This window comes from Nomascus leucogenys, chromosome 13 (assembly GCF_006542625.1).
Source record: "Nomascus leucogenys isolate Asia chromosome 13, Asia_NLE_v1, whole genome shotgun sequence".
NCBI classification, from domain to species: Eukaryota; Metazoa; Chordata; class Mammalia; order Primates; family Hylobatidae; genus Nomascus; species Nomascus leucogenys.
In genome coordinates this window covers 46,396,884-46,420,250 of record NC_044393.1, presented here as the reverse complement: position 1 = coordinate 46,420,250, position 23,367 = coordinate 46,396,884, and the positions used below count along the sequence as shown (strand labels likewise).

General features: G+C 43.2%; 1 protein-coding gene across 1 annotated transcript in view; it reads left to right on the top strand.

The window, feature by feature from the left end:
- DTD1 (D-aminoacyl-tRNA deacylase 1) overlaps window positions 1-23,077 on the top strand; it is a 175,077-nt gene extending 152,000 nt beyond the window's left edge. Inside the window, exons 5-6 of the mRNA XM_030825651.1 lie at window positions 1,057-1,228; window positions 22,524-23,077. Coding sequence (XP_030681511.1) covers window positions 1,057-1,209 — 153 coding nt within the window. The 3' untranslated portion in view covers window positions 1,210-1,228; window positions 22,524-23,077. The remainder of the gene's footprint in view (window positions 1-1,056; window positions 1,229-22,523) is intronic.
- Window positions 23,078-23,367: the final 290 nt, after the last annotated feature.

Sequence of the window (23,367 nt, the reverse complement as noted above, 5' to 3'; positions counted from 1 at the left end):
TTCTCTGCTGGGTTTCTCAGCAGGCCTTCCTGTAGTGGCTGGGCTGCTGCTCAGTGTTAGATGATGGAAGCTTCTTTCAGCCATCTAGCTGATGCTTTCTTTGAAGAACTATTCAGGGAAGAAGTGGGCCCAGGTTCCATTTGAGTGAGACATCAGGGGCATGTCCCCTGCTGGCCTGGTGGGAGCCTGAGAAGGCTCTAGTGGCCAGCGTCCTGAGTGTTGCCACCACGCAGCCTGCAGGCAAGTCAGCCTTCAGTCTCAAATCAACTGGTAACTGAGACGGTGTTCAGTGTGCTTAATGCACTTTGTTTCACAGCCTTCTCTGTAATCTTCAGCAAAGAGTAACCTGTTTTGAACATTCTTTAGAAAACACAAGGTGTGGCATGGTGGCTCACACCTGTAATCATAACACTTTGGGAGGCCGAGGTGGGTGGGTTGCTTGAGTCCAGGAGTTCAAGAACAGCTTGGGCAACATGGTGAAACTCTGTTTCTACAGAAAAATTGGCATGCACCTGTGGTCGCAGATACTTGGGAGGTTGAGGTGGGAGGATCACTTGAACCCAGGAGGTTGAGGCTGCAGTGACCCATGATTGCACCACTATACTTCAGCCTGGGCAACAGAGTGAGAGCCTGTCTCAAAAAAAAAAAAAAAAAGAAAAGAAAAGAAAAGAAAACAACAAGTAGAAGATAACTTGATGAGAAAAAAAACTATCAAAGAAAAAAGTAAGAGATGAAAGGCCTTCATATATGGAGCTCTTCTAAGGCTGTTGAAGAAGGCTGTGGCATGACCGCTCCCTCATACTGTGTGCCAAGTTGAATTATGGTTGGGGAAAAGTCTGAGAGTGATTACTCCTATGACTAATGATTTGTTTCAGTGATTCAGGTGCCTGTTGGAGAAACATTCTGTGTATAATTTGGTATATCTGAACCACTGTGCTCTGCCAGGTTATCAGAAAAAAACTTCAATTGTTCCCACCTGGGAAGTCACTGGTGTGTGGGATACACAGGCATGTGTTTGTGTTTGTAAAATATTCTTTTTTATTTTTATTTAATCAGTTGTCAAAGCTCGAAAAACAGCAGCAGAGGAAAGAAAAGACCAGAGCTAAGGGACCTTCTGAATCAAGCAAGGAAAGAAACACTCCCCGAAAAGAAGACCGCAGTGCCAGCAGTGGGGCTGAGGGCGACGTGTCCTCTGAACGGGAGCCGTAGCTGAGGAGGCAGAATTCAGGTAGGAGTTTCCCTGCTTGGCTTCATCTTCCCACATTTTGGGGAAGCAGCAATGAATAGGAGAGAATAGCTGCTGAGGCCGAATTCATTCGTTTCACAGTGTTCATCCATAGCTTCCTTAAATCTGCTGTCTTCTAGGATGGAGACAAAAGTTAGTGTGTTAGTCCGTTTTCACGCTGCTGATAAAGACATACCTGAGACTGAGTAATTTATAAAGAGGTTTAATGGACTTGCAGTTCCACGTGGCTGGGGAGGCCCCACAATCATGGTTGAAGGCGAAAGGCACTTCTTACGTGGTGGCAGGCAAGAGAGTATAAGGGTCAAGTTCTCCAGCCTGGTGACAGAGCAAGACTCCATCTCAAAAAAAAAAAAAAAAAAAAAATTCAAGTGAAAGGGGTTTCCCCTTATAAAACCATCAGCTTTTGTGAGACTTGTTCACTACCAAGAGAACAGTATGGGGGAAGCAGCCCCCGTGATTCAGTTACCTCCCACCAGGTCCCTCATCTTGAATTGTAATTCTCATAATTTCCATGTGTATGTTCCCACGTGAGAATTATGGGAACTACAATTCAAGATGAGATTTGGGTGGGGACATAGCCAAACTATATCAGTTAGCAAATAAGATTGTATTTTATTAATTGAGATGCAGGAGAGCAACATACCACAGGCCTGGGGTGCCCACTTGGGGGTGGAACCTGCTTGTGCCACCTTCTCTGGCTGCCTGTGCCCGTCCACAGCTGCTGCTGTGATTGCCTGTGCCACCTTCTCTGGCTGCCTGTGCCAGTCCACAGCTGCTGTTGTGATTGCCTGTGCAGAGCACTCACTCACGGATGCAGAATCCAGATGCAGATGCAGAGTCCACCTGTGCTCCCACATCTCCCTTCCTGCTCTTAGCCACTCTAGCAAAGGGCACTGCCATCTCAGCGGCCTCCTCTCATTGCCACCTGCCCCGTGTTCCGAAATCCTTCACAGTGCCCCGTGTGGCACTGCCAGTTTACTTTTCCTAAAATGGCATTTTATTCTTATTGTGGCTCACTGTAGCACAGAGTCCACCTCCTTGCCTGAACATCAGAGGCCTTGAAAATGTGATGTGGCCATCTGATGGCACTGTGCCTAGTTCCTCCCCCCAGGGAACCCGTTTATTTTGCCAAGCACTGGGCCAAATACTGGGTGCAGATTTGAGGGACCCAGGACCTGTCACAGGGAGGTCACAGGCTCAGGGAGAAGCATAGGAACAGTTACACTACAGCACGGTGCGTGTGGCAGGAGTGTGAACAGGTGTGGGGTGGAGATGGGAGGTCAGGGGAGGCCCCTCAGAGGCCTGGGACCAGATCTGGAAGGACAGGTGGCAGTGGGGAAGGAGATGAGGGGCAAGGGCAGGGGAGAGCTGCCTGAACCAAGAGAAGAGCAGTGCAAATGCTGTCTGGAGGTTGGGGGGCAAGGACAGGAGAGTTTGGGAATGGAGGAATTGCAGAAGGGTGGGAGTGTTGAGTTCCAAGTGGAGTGGGAGGGCAGGGAGCATCTCTGAAGTTAGAGAAATAGGAGGTCTGGATTGTAAAGGGTCTGGTATGCAACCCTGAGGAATTTGGATTTTATCCTGGGGCGGGAGGGTCCTCTGAAAGGTTTTAAGTGTACAAGTGACATAATCAGATACAAAGTTTAAAAAGAGCACTCGAGCAGCTTTGGGAGTGAGGCTGGAAGCAGATAGGCCCATTAGGAGGTGATTGCAGAAATCCAGAGAAGAAATTATAATAGGAACAGAGGGGAAAGAGTGGGATTGAAAGATGTAAAGGAAATAGAATCATTTCAACTTGGTGACTGATTAGATTGGAAGAGGAGACATCCAGAAGGATGAGGGAGGAAGATGGGGGTTGCTGACAGTACTTGTTTTGGGTGTGTTGTGTGTGAGGTGCCCGTTGGCAGCCAGTGGTGATGCCAGTGGTCTGTTGAGTGTGGCTTTAGAGCTGGGGAGCCAGGTCTCGGACATACAGTTTGGAGCCTTCAGCTCACAGACTGTGGTTAAAACCAAGTTAGGAGACAGAATTCACCCAGGAGACACCGTTCACCCAGGAGACACCAAATTAGGATAGAAGAACATCCAGAAGGTGGTTTTCAGCCTTCTCTTTCTCTTCTGAAAGAGAGCAAGGGTCAGAAGTGTACCTATGAAATGGCTTTTAGGATCCACAATACCAGGAAGTGAGATATATTAAGCCAGGTGTGGTGGCTCACACCTGTAATCCTAGCACTTTGGGAGGTTGAAGCAAGAGGATCACTTGAACCCAAGAGTTTGAGACCAGCGTGGGCAACATGGTGAGACCCCCATCTCTTAAAAAAAAAAATTAGCTGAGCGTGGTGGCGCTTGCCTATCATCCTAGCTACTCAGAAAGCTGAGGTGGGAGGATTGCTTGAGTTTGGGAGTTGGAGGCTGCAGTGAGCCATGATTGCAGCACTGCACTCCAGCCTGGGCGACAGAGTGAGACCCTGACTCTTAAAAATAAAATTTAAAAAAGATACATTAGTAATTATTGGGCACAGTGGCACCAGCTCCCAAATGGATACACAGATGAGAGGAACAGAATGCAGAGCTCAGGAAGGGTGGATTGTTGGTTCTTAGACGGTTTTAGGGGAGGGGACTGGACAGTGAGTCCTGTTGTCCTCTTAACTGTTCCCTCATCATTGTGTTTTCCTGCTAGTGTTGTGCAGGGAGACAACAGCACTGTGGTGACCAGCCCTGGCTTATGCATCTCACGTATGCATGGGACACTGAAGGGTGCCTTGGAGGGAAGGGACGTCACATAAAACTTCCACTCCCCCCCTCCAAAACTTCATGATAATTCACTTTTGTTAGTTGTCAGTTTTGGCATCACAAGTATTGCTGGTGCTTCTGATTTATAATCTGTCCAGAAATCCTTAATCCAAAGAGGTGAAATGTGCTAAGTGAAGACAGGGCACAGAGTGGCCCTTTAAGATTCTTTTTCAGTTGTGCTAGTTAAATGGGTCAAGCAGTAATTCAGAAACTCATCGAGGTCTTATCTCCATCCTGCTAACTTTTGGGTGACACTGAATAAGTTCTATGGTTTTTCTTCTATTGGAGGAAAACTCATCTCCCTCAGCAGTGCTTTGTGGAAGCAGGCAGGTAGAAGTCATGGTGCCTAGAACTGGCCCCAGCAGCCTGGGCAGGGCGGGGGCAGGCACGTTCCCTCCCTGCCATGTTTCTGTGTTTTCTCAGGCTTCCCTGGATCACAGGGAAGCATGACAGAGCATCCCAGCGCTGCTCCTGTCCCTTGAATGAAAGGTGCAGGGACTGTCATTGGTTAGGCCAAGTTTTAGTAGTTACTTGGTCCAAAAGCAACTCAGATTGGACACTCCAGTTTCCACTCTTGGGGTTCAAGAGTGGAAGTTTTATGTGACGTCCCTTCCCTCCAAGGCACCCTTCAGTGTCCCATGCATACGTGAGATACATAAGCCAGGGCTGGTCACCACAGTGCTGTTGTCTCCCTGCACAACACTAGCAGGAAAACACAATGATGAGGGAACAGTTAAGAGGACAACAGTTTCCACTCTTGGGGTTCCCAGCCTTAATGCTCAGGCATGGCCCATGTCTCTCCTTCCAGTTCTGTTGAAGACTGTACTTAATAGCCTTTCCTGCAGTGAATTGGGACCTTAACAACAGGTTCAAAACAACTGGGGCTGAGCATGGTGGCTCACGCCTGTAATCCCAGCACTTTGGGAGGCCGAGGCAGGCGGATCACGAGGTCAAGAGATCGAGACCATCTGGGCAATATGGTGAAACTCCGTCTCTACAAAAAATCCAAAAAAAAAAAAAATTAGCTGGGCATGGTGATGCGCACCTGTAGTCCTAGCTACTCAGAAGGCTGAGGCAGGAGAATCTCTTGAACCCGGGAGGTGGAGGTTGCAGTGAGCGGAGATCGCGCTACTGCACTCCAGCCTGGCGACAGAGCGAGACTCCATCTCAAAAACAAACAAACAAACGAGCAAAACAAAACAAAAAAACAACTTGAATGTTGAGACTCCCATCATGAACTTAATGAATGGGAGAGGGAGAAACATACAAGCCCCTGTCTCCCAGCAACCAGACCCAGATTATCAAGCTAAACACACTGGCACGCATACACACACACACACACACACACACACACAAATCAAATTCACATGTGCCTTGGAGGTTTGTATGTTCAAAACAGCTTAAAAAATTCAAATACCACCTAGCTGATTCCTTCCTGGGTTGTTTTATTAACCTAATACATTTTATAAATTTAATGTCTTGATTTTTGCTTTATATCTGATCAGTGCTTTGAAAATCTTTGGTTTAATCTATGATGGGGTATTGAGTTTTGTTACTTTAAAAATTCATGCAAAACATAACAACTTAAAGACTTCCATTTGCTTTAGATTTGGCCTCAGTAATTCCTGTAGAGAATACACCATGGATGTTAGTGTTCTGTGGCCCCTGGGTAGCCTGGGAGTAATTCTGCTAATTCTGTGGGCAAGAAAAACACCCGAGGGTCTCATGAGCAGATGAGGGGACAGTTACTGTGTGTGTCACAGAATGTACAGGAGAACATGCTCATAGAAGGAAAACTGAGTACATAAAAAGAAGAGCAGGAGAAGGGTGTGAACATTTCACGTTTACGAGGGGAATTCTCATGGACTCGTAGGTATCTACTTCTTACTTCTCTCACGTTAACGACATTTTAAAAACATATTTATCTCCTTCTCACAGTAGTGCAGATTAGGTAGCATAGAACTTGGGGTCAGTGGTGCTGTTGTGAATCACCCAAATAGGGCCAGCCACAGAGGGGAGGCAGCAGGGGGAGCAGACCCCACGGGCAGTGTTTGGAAAGGAGGAGGCAGTTGTGTTTTTCCTTCCCCTTCCCTATAAGTCAAGTTCACTGCAGCTATGCCATCATGGGGCCCTTGGGAAGAGGTGGGCAAAAGGGGAGGAAGAGGGCAATGGAGGGAAGTTCCTGGCTGGCCTCAGCCTTCAGGTTAGGAGACTCAGCCGGAAGGAGCAGAGGGACAGATGGAGGGGAAGCTGAAGGCCCCTGGCATGTTCTGGCTGTGCTCCAGGCTGGGATCCTTGGAGTGGGGGAATGGGGGTTGGGTTGCAGGAAACCTGGAAGCCGTCACAGGGATTCTGGAGGGAGAGCAGTGCAGGTGGCTCTAGGGCTCCAAGAGGCAGCTGCAGCCCAGTGAGGTGGCAAGACATGGTCAGGCCTCAGGGCCTGTTAGAGTGCTGCCCAGCGTCGCCGTGGGGTGGGGAAGGCTCCAGAGGGTGTTCTCTGCCTGGTGGAGGGTGTGGAGGAAAGCTGTGTTGGCTCTGTGGGCTGACTCTGGGTCCTGGATAGAAGTGGTGAGGTGAGCCTGCTGCAGAGGCCATGAGGGGGCAGCTTCATTAGGAGCTTGGGGGTCATGGCCTCAGCTCTTCATAGCACTGACAGTCCCTCCAGGTCTCAGCTGTGACCTCCACTGGCCTCCTGGATGAGACTTGCAGGGGTCTGTCATTAATGAGACCTGAGACTGAGTGAGATATGCTGGTGAGAACTGAGACAAGGCCAGGTCAGCCAGAGAGGGCCCTGGGTCCCTGAGCAAGAGACACCAAACTTCAAGTAGCCCACCGTCCCTCAGTGATGCAGTGCCAGGGCCCAGGTGCTGAGCTGCATCAGCCACCCTGCTACAGAGGATGCTGAGGACCCAGAGTACTCTTGACATTAAGGTGAAATGGAGCCTCTGTATGCTCAGGAACCCCCCTATTGCTACTCAGCGCATGGAGGCTCATGAACAAGTTTAGATCAGCCCATGAAAAGACAGAGGCCACATTTTGTTTATACCAATGTATATGGTACTATCTGGGTTTTGGACAAAGCGCACAAGGAAAACCGTTTATTGATGGTTTACCACAGGCATCCAGTTGTTCTTCTTTACCTAAGGGTCAGCAGTGACGGTGTCAGGCATGGACAGATGTCCAGGCAGGGAGGAGTCCCTCAGAGCCGCCCACAACTAGCTGAGGACCAGAGCAGGGCTGGATGCTCTTTCTTCCGAGAATTTAGCCATGTTCCTGGATTTGAAGATCCTAAACGGGACCAGAACCAAGTGACAGCTGGTATTCCAATGATATATTTGGGGTTTTTTGTTGCCTGTGGATTTTGTTGCCCCTTCTGATGAAATTTGTCATCCCAGTAGGCCACAAAATCACCACCAAATATTCAGATATCTATGAGAGCTGGATTAAATGGTGACAGACAGAAGGTGACCCTGACATTTGTTTTGTTCCCCAGAACAACAGCAGCCCCCTCACTATGAAGGGAGTAGCACTTTTCATTTGCTTTTCTTTAAAAACAGAAAGAGCCCTAGGGAATCTGGCAGGCCCTAAGGGGAGCAGCTTTGAGTTTCCAAGGCACGAGAGAGAAAGAAAAGGCAAAAGAAAATTGAATGAGAAACTGCATGATCTTGGGCATATTTTTCTTTGAAAATGATTCAAAACCCTTCATGGTTCAGAGGACATTTCCAGGGCCTTGACATTTCTCTATCACATTGCAAATGTGGCTCTTATTTTACCAAGTGGACATGAAACTGCTAAAATTAACTGTGTTTTTGTCCTCTGTCTCAATCCTTCAGGCTCTCTCACCTTGCTGGGAGGATTTGAGGTTTTCTATGAGGATGCAGTTCTATTATTTCTCCTTTCTGGCCACTGCTAAAGGCACTAGGGCCACCTCTCACTAAAAGAATGTGGTTTCTGATTTGATTGCAGGGTCAAGTATTGCCTCATTTGAGTATTGACTTAGCTGCTGTAATTAGGGTGTGAGAGGAGCATGCTCCTGACCAGCACCCCACATTTCTGTCCTCAAATGGCAACACACCTGAAACCAAACAAGAAAGTGTTTTGGAAGCTGCCATCTGTTTGCTTTTTCAATATGACCTTTGTCTGAGTAGTAAGATGTGTCCTGGCTAAGCACACTTCTTCCTAATGAGCTAGAGCAGCCGAGTGTGGGTGTGGGTGTGGGTGTGGGTGTGTGTTTTCTGTTGAAAAGGTATTCAATCCCTTTTCACTGTTCTTTTCGCCATATAAGGTAGGACTCCTTTCATTCTCCGAGCTTCACTTTGCTTCCCTGTATCAACATTTGTACCACATTCTCACGTCCATGTGCTGGTATTTCATGGTATAAAACTAGCTGTGTCTCTGGATAGTGTTTTTATCTTTTTCTAACTTAAAACAATTTTTTTAATGGTTGCCCTGGAGTTTACAATATACATTTTTAACTAGTCTAAGTCCACCTTGAATGACACTCTACCACTTCACCTGTAACAGGCACCTTATAACAACAGCGTATTCCCAGTGACATTGCTATCATTCATTTCACTTTACATATGCGATCCTCGCCTAATACACTGTCACTATCATTACCTTAAATAGTCTTTTTTTTTTTTTTTGAGGTGGAGTCTCATTCACTCTGTCACCCAGGCTGGAGTGCAGTGGTGCAATCCCTGCTCACTGCATCCTCCACCTCCCAGGTTCAAGCGATTCTTGTGCCTCAGCCTCCCGAGTAGCTGAGATTAAAGGCATGCACCAACATGCCTGGCTAATTTTTTGTATTTTTTGTAGAGATAGGGTTTTGCTATGTTGGCCAGGTTGCTTTCGAACTGCTGGCTGCAAGTGATCCACACACCTCAGCCTCCCAAAGTGCTGGGATTACAGGAGTGAGCCACCATGGCCGGCCTTTACTTTGTTTTTGAAGGATGATTTTGCTGGTATAGACTTCTAGACTTGTAGTTTTTTTGTTTGTTTTTGTTTTTTTAATTTGCCTTTCTTTAAAAACAGAAAGAGCCCTAGGAGCCTCACAGCCCTAGAGGAGCAGCTTTGAGTTTCCAAGGCACGAGAGAGAAAGAAATATTTAAATATTTTCAATACTTAAATTTTTATTCCTCTCTCTCCTTGTTTGCAGTTTCTTATGAGCAGTCCCCTGTAATTCTCGTTCTTATTGCTCTATAGGTAAGGTGGGTTCTTCTCACCCCACCCCCAGCTCCCAGCTTCTTCAAAATTTTGTCTTTGGTTTTCTGCAGTTTGGATATGACGTGCCTAGGTATGGTTCTTGCTTGGTATTTTCTGAGCTTCTTGGATCTGTGATTTGATGTCTGTCATTAAGTTTGGAAAGTTCTTGGCCATTAATACTTCAATACCCCTAGCTTCTTTCACAATTTCCTCTCTGTTCTCTCTTCTCCTTTTGGTATTCCAATTATATATATGGTACATCTTTTGCAATTGCTCTACAGTCTTGGATAGTCTGTTCTTTTTTTCCCATTCTTTTTCTCTTTGTTTTTGGTTGGGAAAGTTTGTAATGACCTATCTTTGAGCTCACTGATTCTTCCTTGGCTGTGTCCAGTTTATTCATGAGCCCATCAAAGGCATTCTTCATTTCTGTTACAGTGTTTCTGATTTCTATTATTTCCTTTTGTTTCTTTCTTGGAGTTTCCGTCTCTCTGCTTACATTACCCATCTGTTCTTGCATATTGTTTACTTTTTCATTAGAGCCCTTAACATATTAATCATAGTTTTAAAAAGTTCCCTGTCTGATAATTCCAACATCTGTGTCATAGCCCCAGTCTGATTCTGGGGATCTTTTTGGGTCCACTGACCTTGAATCTGTAACTGTATGCCTTTCAATACATTTGGGACATTTTAAGTAATACCTATTCAAATATTTTTGTCTGCCCCATTCTTCTTCTTCTTACCTGGAGGTTACTGTTCCCAAACCTTAAGTGTCATTCTGGTTTTTTGTTATCCACGAGGTTGGTTTGCTTCCTCACTGATGCAGAGTAGCATGTTATGTTACTTTACCAGTAGTGGGGCTGGATTTTCTCTGTGCCCAGGCTTCTACCTCCATTACCTTATTTATTAGAAAATAAATTGGCCATTACCTTATTTATTAGAAAATAACTGGCCATGATTAGTGATTCTGTCTATTGCTAAGGTGCAGAGCCAGGCTTACAAATAATTTAGAGTATGCCATCTAATACAGTAGCTACTAACTGCATGTGGCTATTTAGATGTAAATTAAAATTAAATAAAATTTAAAATTCACTTTCTGAGTCACAGTAGCCATATTTCAAGTGCTCACTGGCTACATACAGCTAGTGGCTGCTATTCTGTCATTGCAGAAAATTCAACTAAACAGCACCAACCTATAGGGATCAAGTTATGATTTTGATACTGTCATCTGAATCACTTTAAGTACTATAAGACTGACATTGGCCGGGTGTGGTGGCTCATGCCTGTAATCCCAGCACTTTGGAAGGCCGAGGGGGTGGATCACCTGAGGTCAGGAGTTCAAGATCAGCCTGCCCAACATGGTGAAACTCCATCTCTACAAAAAATACAAAAATTAGCCAAGTGTGGTAGTGTACGCCTGTAATCTTAGCTACTCAGGAGGCTGAGACAAGAGAATTGCTCGAACCAAGGAGGCAGAGGTTGCAGTTAACTGAGATCGCGCCACTGCACTCCAGCCTGGGCAATGAAGCAAGACTCTGTCTCAAAAAAAAAAAAAAAAAGACATTTATATATATATATATATAAAGTACAATATACATGAGAAATAATAGATGGGAGAATAAGTTAAAGCCAAAAAATAAAAGCCAATTGCTGTCAAAGTTTGTTCCTACCACTTTCAGGTAACATCAGTTTTTTCCCGATGCTTGTTTTATTGCATTGCATTAAGCTTTCCATTCGTAATTAGGAAATCATTCTTTTCATGTTCTATCTGTGAAGTCAGGACCATCAGCTCTCAAGCAAAGGAAGAGATTCTGATTCTGGGGATCTTTTGACACTTCAGTGGAGGGAGCTTGCTGGAATCTAACAGTGCTAGAAGGTCAGAGTGAAGCCTGCATTGATAACTTCCCAGCATCTCTCACGTTTTTGCATAGAACAGCCTTCCCTTTCTAGGTAAATGAATTCTGATGCGATTACCAGCTAAGACCTGAAATAAGTAGGTAAAAAAAAAAAAATCTTGGCCCTTTTAACAGTGATTTGGAGAACAGATCTGTGGCATGTGTGTGTTCTAAGTCTAGCACTTGCATCCTGTGGTTGCTTAAATGGCCTGAAGCCAGAAGCAAGTCAGTTGGAAGTCAGTGTCTTTGAGGGATTCAGTGCTTACGTGGGCTGTGAAGGGTTTCCTTTCTTCTGGACCTGGGCTGGCCTCACTGGAGATGTTCCTCACTGTCCCTGGTGGTTGACAGCAGTAAGAGAGAACTACTACAGCAGGTGGAGGAAACTGGCGGTTCCCCTAGCTTCTTTCATAAGACTATGAAATTGTGGTGCTAAGTTACAGGCACCTCTTACTACTGCCTGTCAGGTGTCCCCAGCCTCTGGGCCGTGTCTGTCCTCAGTAGCTCATGTGATGCACATGCATTTGGAAATAGACATCATCCCTTCAGTAGCTCTTAGAGGGAGGCACATTACCCCTTATCCAGGGTTTCTGAATTTCAAGCCTCAATGGTCCACCCTTTTCTGGAGAACCATGTGTTTAGCTTGAACAGGACTTCTGCTCAGCACTTCTAATTTGGCAGATGGACCTCACAGATAGCTCACTCCCACCTTCCTCATTCAAGCCTCCAGCTATGTGAGCTGCATGGTCTCCAGCTACTCCTGGTTGGTGGCCAGTAACCTGGCTCCTGGGTTATTCTATAGTTCAAGAAAATAGGAAGAGACATTTTTTAGCAAGTGAGACTAGAAATAGAGAGCAATGTCTATTGACCAATCCATGTATTGTAGTGGGTGGTGGCTTTCAGCTGGAACAGTGTCCACTGTTGGCCAAAAATCTCTTGCATGTAGTTTACAAATCACTCATGATACTGACATTGATCTTATGATTAGGCCAGCCCATTAGTGTTCCCAGTAGTAGCACAGTTAATTCTAAAGGCATACCTAATGGTTTGTCCTTCAGGTTAGATGCTTTATAAAGTTCTTATGCCTAGGAAGTTTACCTAAAAACTTTAAGAACCCATTGGCCAAAACTTCTCAGGATCCCTTCCAGTTCTGTGTTTCTCTTAGTAGGGAATAGAAATTCCTAAATCATCTTTCTCATATAAAATTTCTTTTGAAAGCCATTTTTTTGTTACAAAGTTAATGCTCACTCATAGAAAATATCAAAAATGCCAAAATACCCGAAGAAGAAAATAAAAGTCATCTGCCACCTTACCATTCTATGATGATGATGATGATTTTTTTTATTATACTTTAAGTTTTAGGGTACATGTGCACAACATGCAGGTTTGTTACATATGTATACATGTGCCATGTTGGTGTGCTGCACCCATTAACTCGTCATTTAACATTAGGTATATCTCCTAATGCTATCCCTTCCCCCTCCCCCCACCCCACAACAGGCCCTGGTGTGTGATGTTCCTCTTCCTGTGTCCGTGTGTTCTCATTGTTCAATTCCCACCTATGAGTGAGAACATGTGGTGTTTGGTTTTTTGTCCTTGCGATAGTTTGCTGAGAATGATGGTTTCCAGCTTCATCCATGTCCCTGAGTTGAGGACATGAACTCATCATTTTTCATGGCTGCATAGTATTCCATGGTGTATATGTGCCACATTTTCTTAATCCAGTCTATCATTGTTGGACATTTGGGTTGGTTCCAAGTCTTTGCTATTGTGAATAGTGCCACAACAAACATACGTGTGCATGTGTCTTTATAGCAGCATGTTTTATAATCCTTTGGGTATATACCCAGTAATGGGATGGCCAGGTCAAATGGTATTTCTAGTTCTAGATCCCTGAGGAATCGCCACACTGACTTCCACAATGGTTGAACTAGTTTACAGTCCCACCAACAGTGTAAAAGTGTTCTTATTTCTCCACATCCTCTCCAGCACCTGTTGTTTCCTGACTTTTTAATGATCTCCATTCTAACTGGTGTGAGATGGTATCTCATTCTCATTGTGGTTTTGATTTGCATTTTTCTGATGGCCAGTGATGATGAGCATTTTTTCATGTGTCTTTTGGTGTCTTTTGGCTGCATAAATGTCTTCTTTTGAGAAGTGTCTGTTTATATCCTTAGCCCACTTTTTGATGGGGTTGTTTGTTTTTTTCTTGTAAATTTGTTTAAGTTCATTGTAGATTCTGGATATTAGCCCTTTGTCAGATGAGTAGATTGCAAAAATTTTCTCCCACTCTGTAGGTTGCCTGTTCATTCTGATGGTAGTTTCTTTTGCTGTGCAGAAGCTCTTTAGTTTAATTAGATCCCATTTGTCAATTTTGGCTTTTGTTGTCATTGCTTTTGGTATTTTAGACATGAAGTCCTTGCCCATGCCTATGTCCTGAATGGTATTGCCTAGGTTTTCTTCTAGGGTTTTTATGGTTTTAGGTCTGACATTTAAGTCTTTAATTCATCTTGAATTAATTTTTGTATAAGGTGTAAGGAAGGGATCCAGTTTCAGCTTTCTACATATGGCTAGCCAGTTTTCCCAGCACCATTTATTAAATAGGGAATCCTTTCCCCATTTCTTGTCTTTGTTGGGTTTGTCAAAGATCAGATAGTTGTAGATGTGTGGTATTATTTCTGAGGGCTCTGTCCTGTTCCATTGGTCTATATCTCTGTTTTGGTATCAGTACCATGCTGTTTTGGTTACTGTAGCCTTATAGTATAGGTTGAAGTCAGGTAGCATGATGCCTCCAGCTTTGTTCTTTTGGCTTAGGATTGACTTGGCAATGCGGGCTCTTTTTTTGGTTCCATATGAACTTTAAAGTAGTTTTTTCCAATTCTATGAAGAAAGTCATTGGTAGCTTGATGGGGGTGGCATTGCATCTATAAATTACCTTGGGCAGTATGGCCATTTTCATGATATTGATTCTTCCTACCCGTGAGCATGGAATGTTCTTCCATTTGTTTGTATCCTCTTTTATTTCATTGAGCAGTGGTTTGTAGTTCTCCTTGAAGAGGTCCTTCACATCCCTTGTAAGTTGAATTCCTAGATATTTTATTCTCTTTGAAGCAATTGTGAATGGGAGTTCACTCGTGATTTGGCTCTGTGTTTGTCTGTTATTGGTGTATAAGAATGCTTGTGATTTTTGTACATTGATTTTATATCCTGAGACTTTGCTGAAGTTGCTTATCAGCTTAAGGAGATTTTGGCTGAGACGATGGGGTTTTCTAGGTATACAATTCATGTCATCTGCAAACAGAGACAATTTGACTTCCTGTTTTCCTAATTGAATACCCTTTATTTCCTTCTCCTGCCTGATTGCCCTGGCCAGAACTTCCAACACTATGTTGAATAGGAGTGGTGAGAGAGGGCATCCCTGTCTTGTGCCAGTTTTCAAAGGGAATGCTTCCAGTTTTCGCCCATTCAATATGGTATTGGCTGTGGGTTTGTCATAGATAGCTCTTATTATTTTGAGATACATCCCATCAATACCTAATTTACTGAGAGTTTTTAGCATGAAGCGCTGTTGAATTTGTCAAAGGCCTTTTCCGCATCTACTGAGATAATCATGTGGTTTTTGTCTTTTTTTCTGTTTATATGCTGGATTACGTTTATTGATTTGCGTTTGTTGAACCAGCCTTGCGTCCCAGGGATGAAGCCCACTTGATCATGGTGGATAAGTTTTTTGATGTGCTGCTGGATTTGATTTGCCAATATTTTATTGAGGATTTTTGCATCGATTTTCATCAGGGATATTGGTCTAAAATTCTCTTTTTTGGTTGTGTCTCTGCCAGGCTTTGGTATCAGGATGATGCTGGCCTCATAAAATGAGTTAGGGAGGATTCCCTCTTTTTCTATTGATTGGAATAGTTTCAGAAGGAATGGTACCAGCTCCTCCTTGTACCTCTGGTAGAATTCGGCTGTGAATCCATCTGGTCCTGGACTTTTTTTGGTTGGTAAGCTATTAATTATTGCCTCAATTTCAGAACCCGTTATTGGTCTATTCAGAGATTGAACTTCCTCCTGGTTTAGCCTTGGGAGGGTGTATGTGTCGAGGAATTTATCCAATTTTTTCTAGATTTTCTAGTTCATTTGCATAGAGGTGTGTATAGTATTCTCTGATGGTAGTTTTTATTTCTGAGTGATCGGTGGTGATATCCCCTTTATCATTTTTTATTGTGTCTATTTGATTCTTCTCTCTTTTCTTCTTTATTAGTCTTGCTAGCAGTCTGTCAATTTTGTTGATCTTTTAAAAAAACCAGCTCCTGGATTCATTGATTTTTTGAAGGGTTTTTTGTGTCTCTATTTCCTTCAGTTCTGCTCTGATCTTAGTTATTTCTTGCCTTCTGCTAGCTTTTGAATGTGTTTGCTCTTGCTTCTCTAGTTCTTTTAATTGTGATGTTAGGGTGTCAATTTTAGATCTTTCCTGCTTTCTCTTGTGGGCATTTAGTGCTATAAATTTCCCTCTACACACTGCTTTGAATGTGTCCCAGAGATTCTGGTATGTTGTGTCTTTGTTCTGGTTGGTTTCAAAGAACATCTTTATTTCTGTCTTCATTTCGTTATGTACCCAGTAGTCATTCAGGAGCAGGTTGTTCAGTTTCCATGTAGTAGAGCGGTTTTGAGTGAGTTTCTTAATCCTCAATTCTAGTTTGATTACACTGTGGTCTGAGAGACAGTTTGTTATAATTTCTGTTCTTTTACATTTCCTGAGGAGTGCTTTACTTCCAACTATGTGGTCAGTTTTGGAATAGGTGTGGTGTGGTGCTGAAAAGAATGTATATTCTGTTGATTTGGGGTGGAGAGTTCTGTAGATGTCTATTAGGTCTGCTTGGTGCAGAGCTGAGTTCAATTCCTGGATATCCTTGTTGACTTTCTGTCTCGTTTATCTGTCTAATGTTGACGGTGGGGTGTTAAAGTCTCCCATTATTATTGTGTGGGAGTCTAAGTCTCTTTGTAGGTCTCTAAGGACTTGCTCTATGAATCTGGGTGTTCCTGTATTGGGTGCATATATATTTAGGATAATTAGCTCTTCTTGTTGAAATGATCTCTTTACCATTATGTAATGGCCTTCTTTGTCTCTTTTGATCTTTGTTGGTTCAAAGTCTGTTTTATCAGAGACTAGGATTGCAACCCCTGCCTTTTTTTGTTTTCCATTTGCTTGATAGATCCTCCTCTATCCTTTTATTTTGACCCTGTGTGTGTCTCTGCACGTGAGATGGGCCTCCTGAATACAGCACACTGATGGGTCTTGACTCTTTTTCCAATTTGCCAGTCTGTGTCTTTTAATTGGAGCATTTAGCCCATTTACATTTAAGGTTAATATTGTTATGTGTGAATTTGATCCTGTCATTAAGATGTTAGCTGGTTATTTTGCTCGTTAGTTGATGCAGTTTCTTCCTAGCCTCGATGGTCTTTACAATTTGGCATGATTTTGCAGTGGCTGGTACCAGCTTTTCCTTTCCGTGTTTAGTGCTTCCTTCAGGAGCTCTTTTAGGGCAGGCCTGGTGGTGACCAAATCTCTCAGCATTTGCTTGTCTGTAAAGTATCTTATTTCTCCTTCACTTATGAAGCTTAGTTTGGCTGGATATGAAATTCTGAGTTGAAAATTCTTTTCTTTAAGAATGTTGAATATTGGCCCCCACTCTCTTCTGACTTGTAGAGTTTCTGCCGAGAGATCCACTGTTAGTCTGATGGGCTTCCCTTTGTGGGTAACCCGACCTTTCTCTCTGGCTGCCCTTAACATTTTTTCCTTCATTTCAACTTTGGTGAATCTGAGAATTATGTGTCTTGGAGTTGCTCTTCTCGAGGAGTATCGTAATGTTGGCCTGCCTTGCTAGATTGGGGAAGTTCTCCTGGATAATATCCTGCAGAGTGTTTTCCAACTTAGTTCCATTCTCCCTGTCACTTTCAGGTACGCCAATCAGACGTGGATTTGGTCTTTTCACATAGTCCCATATTTCTTGGAGGCTTTGTTCATTTCTTTTTATTCTTTTTTCTCTAAACTTTTCTTCTTGCTTGATTTCATTCATTTGATCTTCCATCACTGATACCCTTTCTTCCAGTTGATCGAATTGGCTACTCAGGCTTATGCATTTGTCACATAGTTCTCGTGCCGTGGTTTTCAGCTCCATCAGGTCCTTTAAGGACTTCTCCGCATTGGTTATTCTAGTTAGCCATTCGTCTAATCTTTTTTCAAGATTTTTATCTTCTTTGCCATGGGTTCGAACTTTCTCCTTTAGCTCGGAGTAGTTTGATCATCTTAAGCCTTCTTCTCTCAACTCGTCAAAGTCATCCTCTGTCCAGCTTTGTTCCATTGCTGGTGAGGAGCTGCATTCCTTTGGAGGAGAAGAGGCGCTCTGATTTTTAGAATTTTAAGTTTTTCTGCTCTGTGTTTTCCCCATCTTTATGGTTTTATCTACCTTTGGTCTTTTATGATGGTGATGTACAGATTGGGTTTTGGTGTGGATGTCCTGTTTGTTAGTTTTCCTTATAAAAGTCAGGACCCTCAGCTGCAGGTCTGTTGGAGTTTGCTGGAGGTCCACTCCAGACCCTGTCTGCCTGAGTATCAGCAGCGGAGGGTGCAGAACAGTGGATATTGGTGAACAGTAAATGTTGCTGCCTGATCATTCCTCTGGAAGTTTTGTCTCAGTGGAGTACCTGGCTGTGTGAGGTGTCAGTCTGCCCCTACTGGGGGGTGCCTCCCAGTTAGGCTACTTGGGGGTCAGGGACCCACTTGAGGAGGCAGTCTGTCCGTTCTCAGATCTCAAGCTGCATGTTGGGAGAACCACTACTCTCTTCAAAGCTGTCAGACAGGGACATTTAAGTCTGCAGAGGTTTCTGCTGCCTTTTGTTTGGTTATGCCCTGCCCCCAGAAGTGGAGTCTACAGAGGCAGGCAGGCCTCCTTGAGCTGCGGTAGGCTCCACCCAGTTCGATCTTCCCAGCCACTTTGTTTACCTACTCAAGCCTCGGCAATGGTGGGCACCCCTCCCCCAGCCTCGCTGCCACCTTGCAATTTGATCTCGGACTGCTGTGCTAGCAATGAGCAAGGCTCTGTGGGCGTAGGACCCTCCGAGCCAGGCGTGGGATGTAATCTCCTGGTGTGCCATTTGCTAAGACCGTTGGAAAAGCACATTATTAGGTTGGGAGTGACCCGATTTTCCAGGTGCTGTCTGTCACCCCTTTCCTTGGCTAGGAAAGGGAATTCCCTGACCCCTTGCGCTTCCCGGGTGAGGCGATGCCTCGCCCTGCTTTGGCTCACACTCGGTGTGCTGCATCTACTGTCCTGCATCCACTGTCCAACAATCCCCAGTGAGATGAACCCTGTACCTGAGTTGGAAATGCAGAAATCATTCGTCTTCTGCATCGCTCATGCTGGGAGCTGTAGACTGGAGCTGTTCCTATTCAGCCATCTTGGCTCCACCTCCGATAATTATTATTAACATAATGCTTTGGAATAGTTTTTCTAAACAGGTAATTCTACATCTGTTTCTCTAACTTTACAAAGTTGGAGACATACTGTATATATATAGTGTCACCTGTTTTTTTATCATTTAACAGAATATCTTTAACATTTCTCTAGGTCATTCTTTTACTGTGAGCTTTATAATTTCCATCTGCACATCAAATATTTGAAGACTAAATTTATGATCCCAATGCATTAAAAATGTAGAATATTGTAGAATATTTAATTGAAGTAAATGTAAAAGAAAAATACATTCAACCAGGATTCCAAAGCTCATCTTAAGTTCAAAACAAAGATTTTAATCTGTGCCAAGAAGATGGAGTTTCTCAAAGGTCAGTGTGGGGAACAATTCCAGAATTTCAGTTATTGGTATTGAAGGTAGGGAAACAAGTATGAATAGTCCCCAGGTCCATAATTTGGGTTAACATCATCCACACAATATAAGAACAAATGGGTTGTTTCTAATAGCTAAAAACTGAAAGTAATATGGTCCCCAGGAATGATGTTGTCTATTCTCCACCCACTGGTTGTCTTTTAGAAAGCTCTTAGGAAGAAGGTGTGCAGGACTCTTACAGGTGGGTTTGGGTGTATGAGGGTAGGCTTTGGGGATATGGTGGCAGAGCCGCAGAGCATGGGCTAGCTGTGGTTCCAGCTTGCCTTTCTCGTGTGTGCACAGGGACTTCACTATCCAGCTGGGCAGGGGAATGAGGGCAGTTAGTCTATAGAAGCATCTGCTTGTGATACAACCCTTTCTTAAGAAGGTGGCCTGCGCTGAGTGTATCAGGAAGCACATCCATGGAGGTGGCACTGCCATGGCATATTGACTCTTACTGAAATCTTTTGCTTTTACTAAAGTCTATCCAATTAGAGTCTAGATCTGAGGGAATAGAAACTCCTCTGTTAGGCTTTAGATTTAGTTTAACTTTTGGATGACAAATGCGTGCGTCATAGATCTCGGCAATACTAGCTGGTTCTTTTTTTTTTTTTCAGTAAACTGGATTTTTAATATAGCATAAATCATGATGTGAAGATTCAATTAGAAAATGTAATTTAACTGTCTCAAATTTTAATGTTTTTTTTTTTTTTTTTTTGTGAAAGAGCTGGGTCCAGGGGGGTCACCGCCTTCTGGTCCCGCGATGCCAACAATGCACTGGATATACCAGCATTTATTTTATTTTTTTATTTTTTTTTATTATTATACTGTAGGTTTTAGGGTACATGTGCACAATGTGCAGGTTTGTTACATATGTATCCATGTGCCATGTTGTTTCGTTGCACCCATTAACTCGTCATTTAGCATTAGGTATATCTCCTAATGCTGTCCCTTCCCCCTCCCCCCACCCCACAACAATCCCTGGAGTGTGATGTTCCCCTTCCTGTGTCCATGTGTTCTCATTGTTCAATTCCCACCTATGAGTGAGAACATGTGGTGTTTGGTTTTTTGTCCTTGCGATAGTTTACTGAGAATGATGTTTTCCAGTTTCATCCATGTCCCTACAAAGGACATGAACTCATCATTTTTTATGGCTGCATAGTATTCCATGGTGTATATGTGCCACATTTTCTTAATCCAGGCTATTGTTGTTGGACATTTGGGTTGGTTCCAAGTCTTTGCTATTGTGAATAGTGCCGTAATAAACATACGTGTGCATGTGTCTTTATAGCAGCATGATTTATAGTCCTTTGGGTATATACCCAGGAATGGGATGGCCAGGTCAAATGGTATTTCTAGTTCTAGATCCCTGAGGAATCGCCACACTGACTTCCACAATGGTTGAACTAGTTTACAGTCCCACCAACAATGTAAAAGTGTTCCTATTTCTCCACATGCTCTCCAGCACCTGTTGTTTCCTGACTTTTTAATGATGGCCATTCTAACTGGTGTGAGATGGTATCTCACTGTGGTTTTGATTTGCATTTCTCTAATGGCCAGTGATGATGAGCATTTTTTCATGTGTCTTTTGGTGTCTTTTGGCTGCATAAATGTCTTCTTTTGAGAAGTGTCTGTTCATGTCCTTTGCCCACTTTTTGATGGGGTTGTTTGTTTTTTTCTTGTAAATTTGTTTGAGTTCATTGTAGATTCTGGATATTAGCCCTTTGTCAGATGAGTAGGTTGCAGAAATTTTCTCCCATTCTGTAGGTTGCCTGTTCACTCTGATGGTAGTTTCTTTTGCTGTGCAGAAGCTCTTTAGTTTAATTAGATCCCATTTGTCAATTTTGGCTTTTGTTGCCATTGCTTTTGGTGTTTTAGAGGATGTGAAGGACCTCTTCAAGGAGAACTACAAACCACTGCTCAATGAAATAAAAGAGGATACAAACAAATGGAAGAACATTCCATGCTTATGGGTTAGAAGAATCAATATCGTGAAAATGGCCATACTGCCCAAGGTAATTTATAGATTCAATGCCATCCCCATCAAGCTACCAATGACTTTCTTCACAGAATTGGAAAAGACTACTTTAAAGTTCATATGGAACCGAAAAAGAGCCCGCATCGCCAAGTCAATCCTAAGCCAAAAGAACAAAGCTGGAGGCATCACGCTACCTGACTTCAAACTATACTACAAGGCTACAGTAACCAAAACAGCATGGTACTGGTACCACAACAGAGACATAGATCAATGGAACAGAACAGAGCCCTCAGAAATGATGCTGCATATCTACAACTATCTGATCTTTGACAAACCTGACAAAAACAAGCAATGGGGAAAGGATTCCCTATTTAATAAATGGTGCTGGGAAAACTGGCTAGCCATATGTAGAAAGCTGAAACTGGATCCCTTCCTTACACCTTATACAAAAATTAATTCAAGATGGATTAAAGACTTAAATGTTAGACCTAAAACCATTAAAATCCTACAAGAAAACATAGGCAATACCATTCAGGACATAGGCGTGGACTAGCTGGTTTTTGTTATAGCCTCGGAATTACAAAAGTGAACCCTGAGACACTTGGACTTCTGTACCAAACAGCCAGGCATCCTTTGAGTAGTATTTAAAATGTTGCAAGACTAAGCATTTAGTTTATTCCTTGTCCCTGCATTTCCTTAAGCTCCCACATCCCTCTACCTCCCTCATTGTTAAAAGGATTTGGAAATCATGCTTTTATATCTCTTTTCTAGGAATTTGTTCATTTCATCTATGTTGTCTAATTTGTGAGTCGAAAGTTGCTTGTGATATATTCCTTTTATCTTTTTAATGTCTGTAATGTCTGTACTGATGTTGCCTCTTTGATTCCTGATATTGATAATTTGTGTCTTCTCTCTTTTCTGGGTAAGTCTGACCAGAGACTTATCTATTTTATTGATCTTTTTATTTTTATTTTTTTTCCCTTGCCTTTTTCTGTTTGAAATTTCATCAGTTTCTGCTCCTTATTATTCTCTTCCCTCTCTGCTTGTTTTGGATTTACTTTGCTTTTATTCTTCAATTTCTTAAGGTAGAAACCCAGATTACTGATTTGATAACCTTTTTCTTTTCTAATATAAGCATTTAATGCTGTGAATTTCCCTCTAAGCCCTGCCTTAGGTGAATATAACAAATTATGATATGTTGTGTTTTCATTTACTTCAAAGTATTTTCTATTTTGCCTGGTGACTTCTCTTTGATGCAAACGCCATTTAGAAGTGTGTTCGGATATTTGGCTTGGTGTCTTTTGCTCTAAGAATGGAGTTGTAATGAACTAGAGACTCTTTGAGGAGAAGGTATTTGGGTTTATACATGGCAACATGGCAGGTTTTTCAGTGAAGTGATACACTGATGCTGGTGTCACTGTATGAGCTTGAAAACATATCTTCAGCTGCTTAGTTACTCTTCTATGCCTATGCTAATAGAATCTGAAGGCAAATATTGGAATCCTTCTTAATAACATGTCTTCTTTGGTCTTTTTAGTGTGTTATCATTGGGCAGAACTGGATCCTGAAAAATTCAAGATGCTAAGCACCTACACTACTTTAAGAATTTGGAACTGAAACATGAAGAGGAAGACAGAAATAAGAAGTTGGGAACCTGAATAGCTCTGCAAAAAACACCAAAGGACCGTTTTATCGTTTTCTGTTGTTGCTGTGGTGGAGTGATGCAGTGGGCACTGCCGGTGGGCCAGGGGGTGGGTGCGCACGTGGTAGAAGGTGTGCGCTCGTGCCTCCCCCACAGAAAGGCTTTGTTGGTTTCTACCACATCTTGGCTTGCTTTTGGAACACGCTCGCCCAGCATCATTTGTCATCAAGTCCACTGTGGTGTATTCTGCGTGTCCATGGCGGGGGTTCTCCACTACACTCACACTGTCCGTGTTCTTTTTATTGCCAGGGCCCATGTTGAAGTGTCAAGAGAGCAATCATCAATGAGAATGTATTGTGTGAGACCTTTGCATCTTGTAAATTTTCTCTTTTTTCTAAAAATAAATAATAATAAAATCCTAAATCTCAACAAACCACTTTATTATCAAATTCTGCTCTGTTTCTGCATAACGATGATGTCCATAGAAATGCAATGTGTCTGACCTCTCTCTATGCATATCTACACTTCTTTTCAAATAAGCCTCTCGCAAGAGGGCCTTCTCTAACTGGCCCACACAGGCTCCTGAGTCCAGGTGGGAGCCTGTCTATCCAGTTTACAATTGATGACATGGTACTTGGAAGTAAGATGTCAGGGAAAGGGAGTGTCGGTCGGAAAAGAGTCCAGTTTCAGAATGGCCACACTGTTCTGAGACCAAGTGTGGAGCCACATCTGGTGTATC